The sequence below is a fragment of the Mus caroli genome, chromosome 17 (genome assembly GCF_900094665.2).
Source record: "Mus caroli chromosome 17, CAROLI_EIJ_v1.1, whole genome shotgun sequence".
Taxonomy (NCBI): domain Eukaryota; kingdom Metazoa; phylum Chordata; class Mammalia; order Rodentia; family Muridae; genus Mus; species Mus caroli.
The window spans coordinates 74,458,380-74,468,536 of NC_034586.1; the positions used below are offsets into that span (position 1 = coordinate 74,458,380).

At 43.9% G+C, this 10,157-nt stretch overlaps 1 protein-coding gene across 1 annotated transcript in view; it reads right to left on the bottom strand.

Annotated features, from left to right (window-relative positions):
- Positions 1-9,459, bottom strand: part of Strn (striatin) — an 85,175-nt gene extending 75,716 nt beyond the window's left edge. The window contains exon 1 of the mRNA XM_029470915.1: positions 9,126-9,459. Within this exon, the coding sequence (XP_029326775.1) occupies positions 9,126-9,359 (234 nt within the window). The 5' untranslated portion in view covers positions 9,360-9,459. The remainder of the gene's footprint in view (positions 1-9,125) is intronic.
- Between the last annotated feature and the right edge of the window lie 698 nt (positions 9,460-10,157).

The window sequence follows — 10,157 nt, forward strand, 5'->3', positions numbered from 1 at the left end:
AATCTGACGTCAGGTCTGCTTCTCCAAAGCAGATACACTGTATTGGGTCCAATTTCTATCGCATACAGATGAGTGCTAATGGAGCCTGTGTGATCGGTGGTGAGACATTCCCTTGGGCCCTTCCTTGGAAAGGACCTCTCCAGTGTATTTATGCCAAGAACATATTTGCCACACCCAAAATACCTACTCCATCAAACTTACTCAACACATCCTGGCGTCACCTTCCTCGGCTCCTACCTAGTCCCTTGCTCTCCTTCCCACTTCATCTCCAAACATTAAGTGCTCCTTCCCATACGGCTTTTCAGCTTACTATGCAATAAAACATCCCTCTAAGCACATCAATATTTTCTACTGTCCATCATCTTGTTTGGATAATGTTATGTAATGAAAGTTAACTTAACTTTCTGCATAAGAGCAAATACACAGTNGACTTATTTATTATTCTGCCCTCACACAGCACACATAAAACTGACAAAGAAAAAAACCAAATAAGCAAGACATTATACAAAATTCCATGTCTGATTGACACATACAAACTATACTAAACTACATATAGTTATGTAATCTAATTAATGTTATCTAACTAAACTTAGGAAAAATTCAAAGGCTCCAAATTTGAAAATTTTTAAAGAAAATGAAAGTTTTATTTCAATATTCCCTACACAAAAAAAAATGAAACTGCTAGTTTCCTCTCCCACACTGCATATACAACCAGGTGTAAGAGCACATGCCTGTAATCCCAGCACACAGGAGGGTCAGAAGTTAAAGGTCAACCTGCACTATGTAGAGTTTCCAAGATCAGTCTGAGCCACATGGGGTGGAGTGGGCTCTAGATAACACATTTAAATACTTCTGAGCAACACAAATTGTTTCAGACTTATTTTGAGACCCTAACAATATANTTTATTCTGTATATCATTAACTCTTCAAGTCGAAGGAAACTTTTTCAAGTGATGAGAATTTATATCTTAATAGCCATTTAAAACATGTATAACCATAAATCTTATGACTTACCAGATTCATTGAAACCAGTGGCAACAACACAGAGAAATCAATAAAATAGGAGGCTTTGGTACAGCAAACAGGCCCTGGATTAGGGACTAAGACTCAGTTCAAACTAAGTCTATACCAATATTCTAAATTTTTTTAAAGGACAAAATATTCTTAGTCTAAAGAATGGGACAGAAAATAAGTAGAAACGCAGGGTTGGGAATGACTCTCTAGAACTCTACAGTTACAAATGCTTAAATAAAACATTCAGAATAGTATCCTAACATCCTCTAAGAGTTACAAAGCTGTGTANTTTTCCTCCTGTCTGCCAGGGCTCCAGANTTCTCTTTCCCTTTTCCATCTTCTTCCTCAGCTGTCNTGTCTTCNTCTATGCCCAGTGCATACAAGCTTAGCATCACCTTCTTCTGCTACCTCCAGTCTATCCATTAGCACCAACACCTCATTTATAGTTCTCAAACCATACAGGGCAAAGACAGAACAGCAGCTACTGACAACCGAATCACTGTTTAAATGATGATGAGAGTTTGTGTTGGCTTCTAAAACACGCTAAATAGACAATATAAACTAGGGCATTCTGTCCAGAGATATCTCCACCAAGTAGAGCTAACCGATGAGACCATCCGAACGCACAGAAGCAAGCTCCAATGAGCAAGTTAGAAGACAGTAGTTGGTTCTCCCTTTACACCGTATGGTTCCAGAAATCATACTCTGGCTGGCCGGCTTGGAAGCACACTTTACAGGTAAGCAATCGCACTGGCCCATACTTCCTATTTCTTAAGCTTTTAACTACCCAGCTTGATCTGTGTATCATCACCAACAGTTTGTAAATAAANGAGAAGCCTACAAAACCTGAAAGTCCTAAGTGAGAGGGGCTGTCTGGCTCTAAGGCCCACTCGCGTCTTGTACTGCCACTGCCAAGTTACGACGGTTAAAGACCTTGTCATCCCTTGGAGAGACAAGCCAGGTAAGCACCTCCCAGGACCCCAAGGGCAAGGCTGGCTTGTTTCCTTCTTAAGGGCCCAACACTGAAACGGGAACACCATTAGCAGATTTCCTAAATCAAACAGCACAGTTGTATCAAGCGTCAGAGGGAAACCTACCCAGATGATTTGCTCTCTGAGACCCTTCTCAAAGACCACAGAGCCNAGAGTTTCTTGTTTTAAAATCTGCCTAAAGGACAACTACTTTGGAAGGAAACTGGGATCTTCCCTGCCNCTAGAATTCAAAGATATGTGACTAGAGAAATAAAGGTAGGATACGGCATAACCCAGCGCTCAGGAGAAGGACTCTGTAGCAGACTGGGCTACAGAGCAAGACCTTGCAGCAAAGAAAAGCCAGAACAACAGAACAAGAAAGTTCAGGATTAAGCAGACACATCTCTTGATATAGGAGAGTGTGCTTTGAGTATGACTTTTTTTTTCCCAAGATACATATCGAGGACATTCTTATTGGATTGTGAAACTAAAACTAGAGAATTCAGCACCTTTTTCTACTGAAAACAGCTAAAAATTCTGGACAAAATATTGCAATTTTCTTTAAAGCAACGTAAAATTGACAAGATAGCAAAAAAATTATCTGGTCCAAATTAAAGAGACTGTCAGAACCCAGTGAGGTCAGGAAATAAGAGCGNTCATATACAGACCCAGCAAGACAGATCTGTATGCCAGCTTGGATAGGCTGACAGAATACAAATGGCAAAAAACCAAAAGCCCAGTCCATCCAGACTGGTCATCTTACAGGTGACAGACATACTTCACATTCAGACAAGGCACTAACAGGTTTATAATCACCAGGCAAAGATAGTGAGTGTATCTGTTCTCAGATATATTTGCAACCCAGTTCTCATCAGACAAGTGGTCTGAATGCCTCAAGCAGTGACTTTTGTTTAAACTAGTGCTGGACTAAGATTGCCTCCAATGACTAGGAATCTATAAGAAAGCAAGTCCAGCACCTTTGAAAACTGGGAATAGTCGTCTACTTTTCTGAGGAGAACGAGCGTACACTGAAATGAGGAACAAGTCACTGTGAGTGAGGAGCAACCGGAGCAGTCCACTTAAACTAGAGAACTGTGGAGACACCAAGTTAAAAGTGACACACCACACACAGGGGTTAAAAAGGACATCCTGGAAAAATAAAAAAAAACAATCTGCAAAAGGAATAAAAATGAATGTCAAATGAACCCAAGCTAAAACTCACTCCATAACCACAACAGGCTGAAACGAATTGAAGAGTGGAATGATGGATTGAAAGAAAAATCAGAATACATTAGCCAGAATAAATCGGGGGAAATATAAAGATGAAAAGCACAGAGAAGAGAAGAAAGGCCTAAGATGCACGCACACTCAGAAACCCAAGAGGGTAAGAAAGTGCAGCCAAGGGTTTAGCTAAAGAAATTATAGCCAGATATTCTGTAAGCTAATGAGATTTCGAGCATAACAAAATTCAAAGCAAACTGAAACCCACACTCCCAAAAATTAAAGACAAAATACCAAAGACAGAGGGAAAATGTAAATGTATCCAAAAAACCAGAAAGCAACAAAAAAACGCATTAAAGTCTCTAAAATGTTTTAGATAAAAAGAAAAGCAATAAATATCAGTATGACTGATTACTTCAGGAGGTTTTAAGAATTCTTAACAGAGACACTGCGGCTGAGCTCAGCTTTGTGGTAGAGGGTGTGCTTAGCATGTGCCAAGCCCTGGGTTGAATCTACAGGAAGAGGACAAAAGAGGAGGAGGGAGAGGTGGCAGAGGAGGTAAAGAATCTGAAAAGACTTTAAAAAAAGAAAAGCCTGTCAAAATACCTGGAGACAAAAGTGACAAGAGCTTATCCAAAGCCTACTTCAATCCTGGTCATTTAACCTCTCTGTGACTTAAAAAGTTTGGAGTTACTTCCAAAGTTCATTCCCCCTCAAAGATTACTCTGTCATTATATATTTCAGTCAGTAGGAGGTGATTCAAATGATAATAGGCTACTGCCTAAAAATAAAATGCTAACTATCTTCAGAAAGAACAATGGAAATTAACAGAAATTATATCTCATATTCTATAAAAAGCCATCCATATACTGAATGCCAACAGATGTTGAAAACTGCCAAACTTTATACACACTGTGTTAGAGAGAGAGACAGAAAGAATAGAAAAAAAACTAAGCATTTACCTTCAATTTTTGTTACATACTAGAACCAAAAAAAAAAAAAAAAACCAATTCTAAAAAATGCTCAAAAACTGCTAATGCTAGAGCCATAATTTCTATGATTCTGATTCAATTGGTCTGGATGAGGCCCAGGGAACAGATTATTCTAAGGTTGCCATTAAGGTGGAGAAACACTGAACTCAAATGACAAAAGGATATGTTTTAAAAGAGTAAAAACCCCTGTAACCTTTCCAAAAATATAATTAATGATTATGAAATTATCATAGAACATGAATAGAATTTAAAAAAACCTAATCACAAAGTGATCTAATGAAGGTTCTTTTTTTTTTCCAAATTTAAAAGTAGAAAGAAAAAGATAAATCAGCTCATTTTATAAAATGGTTACAAATGTCCAGGATTTGTTATCCAAGACGTAATGCAAAGGTAAGATACTGTTTTCATTGAAGTTTAGCCGCTACCATCATTCCTGTTCAATGGCTTTCGTGCCAGCACCCGACCCTGAATGTTCTCCTGCAGGGTCTCAGGGAGGCACCCTCGTGGTCTGCTCTAAGATGAGTTTATGATTGAAGATTAGCATTTCCTCAGAGGCAATAAACAGGTGAGAAAGTGACATCGTGTATTTGCTACCATTCATTCAGCACTTGATTTACACACCAGGCACCTACTAGAGACTTGAAAATAATCTCACTTAATTCTCACAAGGTAATTTAAGGCTCTGAGATGTCATATTTTTGGCAAATATGTTTTATAGGNAGGAGATACAATAGTGAGTTTAGAGTATAGATTTATTAGCAGGTCTACGTCATTGCTNCATTTTGTGAACTGGGAAATCGTTCCCGTGATTAACAAAAGGCGATCATTTCTGAAGTTCTTACATGTTTCACTTGCATGCTCAGTAGATCTGGAAGGTTCACAGAACAATGCGCTTAGCTGTTCTCAGTCCCCTTCCCCTCACACCTCACATCCTACCCAGGGCACACTGGCTGGTCAGTTGTCTTCCTGTGCTCAGAACCTAGTACAGTTGAGGATACATCAAAATGTCTATGCAAAAACCTCACCACCACCTCTCATTCTCAACTCAGGCCTCCATTAATTACAACAGACTCCTAAACATCCCCCGGCTTCTCCTACCCACCTCCTGGGGCACATTCTGACTTCCTGCCAAGGGTTCATTTTAAAGATGCGCCTGTGCCTTTTGTCAACACATTCCTATGGTTGCCAAATCCACTGAGGTGAAGCCCAGTGATGGTTGTTTTCTTGGTCCTGGGGGGTTGAACTTAGAAGCCCTGCATACTCTGGGCAAACCCACTGAGCTGTGGTCTCAGTCCTCTTTCTACTTTGTATTTGAAGCTAGATAGTCCATGTTGTCCTTGAATGCCCTCTGTAACCCAGACCAGCCTTGAACTTGTGATGTCTCTCTCTCTCCCTATGTCTGCCAAGTAGCAGAGATTACAGGCCTGTGCCACCAGACACAGCCAACATTCAAAGTCTTTACAGGAAGCAGGCCCCGGCATCATTTCTTCCACTCCTCCTCCATTCCAGCCACAGGTGCCTCCTTGTTGTCCTGGTGATATTCTAAGCATCCTCCCTTCTCCTGGCTGGTTTAACTCTTTCTGGACCTCGGGTACGGCCTTGGAAGGTTTCTGCTCAGTAACTCTGGGTCTGTGATGACTTACTCCCTATCCCTTGACTTTACCAGGGCGTGCAATACTTAGCAAGTACTCATCACTGTTTAGCTGACCCTACCATTTAAATTTCACGAGATAAGATCTTATATCTTCTCCATGCCTAAAACAGGACCTGGCATGAAGTATATACTTGAAAAATATTTGCTAAATGAGATACAAATCATTAGTGCCAAAATCTAGATTCATAAGCACTCCAGCCCAGTCTCTATAGCACATGTCTTCTACTAGTGGGTCTAAACAATTCTACCNCTCCCAGGTAGACACGTCCACACACATCATCGTCAAACCCGAGGGTTACTTGATTTTATTTACATGTTTGCCCTCCTGTAAGCAACTTTCAAATGACTAAGCCTCGGGTTTTGATTACTTCATAACTCTCCACATTTGCTGCTGAATCTTCTCACGCTGTTCTAAGAAAGTCAATCTCTCCCTCCCATGAGTCTGAGTCTCCCACCCACCACCATACTGATTAGGATGCAAACTTCTTTGGGGTCTCTGGCACCACGTCTCATACATGGAAAAAAAAACCTCTCAAATATTATTAGTATTCTTTCAATTCCTTTCTCAAACACAAAACTCAGCAATACCTTGATATTCCCTATTCTCTATTCCCTCGTGAATCACCAGTTCTCACGGTTGGTGGTGGGGATGGTCTATTAACTAACATGAGAAAGGAGGAAAAAAGAATTNAAAAAAAATGCTTTTATACGCTGTGACTCCCTTCTCACTCCCATTATCTGAAGGAGGGAGGAAGTGACACAGGCTGCCCAGACAGATGAGAACTTGGGCTGCCTTTCACAACTCAGCCCTGACAACTCGAAAGAGCAGGACTGACAGGTTCCCGTAGGGACAAATGAGACTGAACCTTGAAGGCACTTCTGTTGACTTTGGTGTTAACGGCTTCAGAAGAGATTTAAAAATTAAAAGGACAGAGGCATGTGTCATCACAACTCATTTATCTCTTTTACTTCATACTGTCCCCCACCCCCAGGAAAACCCTAATGGCACAGAAAGCGAGAATCAAATTTAACGTTGATTTAAAGTACGTGGTTTTTAAATTTTTTCATTCTGTTAATGATACAGAGACCATACATGTAAACCCTGCAATAATAATAGTATTTATTATATTTACAAAATATTCTATGATTTTTTTTTCTAACTTTCTCTGGAACATAAATCTAAGCCTCAGAGAATAGAATGAATGAACATAAGCTAGTCTGTAAATCCTCATATACCTACACATAGGAAGGCAAACATTTTTTTTGTTGTTGTTTTGAGATAGGGTTTCTCTGTGTAGCCCTGGCTGTCCTGGAACTCACTTTGTAGACCAGGCTGGTCTCGAACTCAGAAATCCACCTGCCTCTGCCTCCCAAGTGCTGGGATTAAAGGCGTGCGCCACCACGCCTGGCTCAGGCAAACATCATTTTATTGCTTGTTTTTTACCAGATTAGAGTCATTTGTTTTATAGTCCCTAAACTATAAAATATGCTAAAATTTAAACAGAAACAAACAAAAATCACTTGCAGCAACCATGCATGAGACTTAGCTCTCATGCAGTAGCTCCTTGGACCTGAACTCCATAAGCGCATTTACNGAATGCACTGCCAGTAACAACAGGTAGATGTCTAACCATCAGGCTTTCTGCGTACTCTCAGAGTTGAGTACAAGATCAGTCACCACAAGAAGACTTACAAATATCAAACAGACGTATACCTAACAGTAGGGATGAGAAAGTCAGCAAAGAATACAAGCCACGTAACTGGAGAAACGTAAGAAACCACACAGGCCACTACCTGACTTCATTCAATTGCCCTACCCACCGCCCCGAAGTTGGTTACACTCCGGTATTCTTACGTTTCCTCAGCGTTAGAGATAACCGTGGGTTAGTTCACACAGTTCTATCCACTGACTGTCCGCCTTCTCATTAAAACAGAAACTCCATGAGGGGGGCAGCCGCCTTTTCGGTTTCGTTAATCGGAGTCTGGATACACAAGGCAGGCATTCACTGAGCCCNGAGCCTGTGCTGAATAAGTAAAGGATGAAACTGAAGCCCAGAGAGGTCACAGAATTCCCTCAAGGTCACAGAGCCGGACTCAAGCCTAGCCTTTATCAGAGACTTATTTACCATAACCTTGCCTGTTGGCTCCTTCTGTGGCCACATCAATCTCTCAAAGCAGTACGCGAGTCTCTTCAGTGTTTCTTTCTCTTCATTTTTTTTTGTGCCAAAAAAAAAAAAAAACCACCAAAAACCAAAAAAGAAACACACTTCAAGTGCTTCACAAACAAACTAAAACTGTACTCAAATTTCATAAGCATACAGATTTAGCCCATAAAACAGAGAGGCACAATTCGCAGCTCTTTGAGTTCCTCTGGAAATTAGTGTATGTGTTAGAAGTTTTATAAACAGTCACAGTAAACCTACTTACCAACTCAGAGTGACCAGTGAATTACCAACCTTTCNTGCTTCTCTGGCCCACAAGAGCTCCTCTCAGATAAGCATGCTTTATCTGGCAGGTTATGCAAGGGGGCAACGTAGCCCCGAAGCCCCTTTAGTTCCTTTTAAGCTCTGGACATACAAATCAACTCTTAGGAAGTTTTAGATTCTGTGAAAAGATGTCCCACCTCTGCCCAGTTTCTGACTCCCATCAATCAGATCCTTCACTGAAACCTATGAGTCTAACCCAAACGCGAATGCGGGATGGGGTGAAAGGGCAGACAGGGAAACATTTTCAGACATAAAACTGGAGCTGACACTGCTAGTAATCGTCAGTTTCTCGAGGAAAGCCAAGGCCTCACTGATACAACTTGTGTTGCTTTCTCTGGTCACCTTCCTTGCAGAGTGAGCGATAGACAACTGCCAAACCCTTCTGCGAGGAACGTCTCTGGACCTAGGGTGCGTCAGGTTGAGCCAGGATGATCTGCTCGGAGTCTCTCAAAACTACTGTCAACCCAATCAGTAAACCGAAAGGGACAGACAACCCCAAAATGTGGCATGGCAAACCAGTAGGAATAAGCACCGGAGTTGAGAGTGGGGAAAACAGCCACCGGGAGGGTAAATGGATCAGAAGGAGTGGGAAAACAGGCTCGAGGAAGTGGGATCAGCAAAAAAGTCAAAGGTGACTGGAGGAAGGGGGATGAGGTTCTGGAAGTGATGGGCGCAAGGCAAGGGGGAGGGGACGCGAGCGGGCTGGGGGAGGGGGCGAAGGGTCCGGGGCGGGGCAGAAGAGAGAGAAGAGGCGGGATGAGGACCGCCAGGCCGGGAGGGTCTTTACCTGCAGCTCCGCCCGCTCCACCTCCCACTGGGCTCTCTCCACCTCGAAGCGGGCCCATTCGTGCTGCAGGAAGTGCAAGATCCCCGGGAGGCTGTACTGAGCTCGGGCCGCCCCCGCCGCAGCCGCTCCGTCTCCGGCCGCTGCAGCCTCCGCCAGAGGCCCGAGCCCCTTAGCACCGCCAGCTCCCGGGTGGTTGTTGCTGAAGAAGACGCCGGGCCCCGCCTGCTCGTCCATGGCGGCCGCACGAACCCCGGGGAGCTCTCTGCCTAGGCGCCCAGCAGCGGCGGCAAACTGCGGCGGCCAGCTCTGCCTCCTCCCTCCGCCGCTCCCCGCCCACACCCCAGTCAGCAGGGAGCAGCCGCCCGGGCGCGGGGGCCGGGCGAGCCCATGACGGGCCGGGAAGTGGGTCAACTGCGGCCCGCGGGGCTTGCCGGGAAATGTAGTCCCGGGGCGTGGCGAACCCCGCTTGCCTGTAGGCCTGCGCCTCTCGGAGGCCGGACCGAAGCCACGCCCTTTCCTCGCCACGCCCTCCCCTGAGGGCTCCGCGGGTTTCCTCTTCGGCNGTGTGGCCAGCCGATGCCCCTNGGGTCGGGACGCCGCAGGCTCCCTTCATGCGGAAGTTCGCGAGCGGCGCTCCCTGTTGCATACTCGCACGCGGAAGTTATCACGCCAAGTACCAGCCCTAGCTCCACTNAGTTTAGGGCTTCCTGGTCGTTTTGTTAAGAAATAGGCGCTGGGCAAGCCATCCGGTCGTCTGCCCCCTCGTCGCCCTTTTCGGGGTTCATCAAAGCCTCGACACCCCTGGACCACGGGTTGCCATCGAGCCTACCATTCATCCCCAGAGGGGCTCAGGGCTTGTTAACAGACCAGTTTTCCCTTAGGAGGAGGCACTCTGGTCCTCTCTCTGTCTTTCTGCTAAGGTTCGACATTTCTAATTTCCAGTTTAACACTTAGTCTGAAATATTGGTATTAAAAGTCCCTTTCTCTGTGCTAATCCTGCCTGTATATTCTGCCAAAGTTTTAGATCTCCAG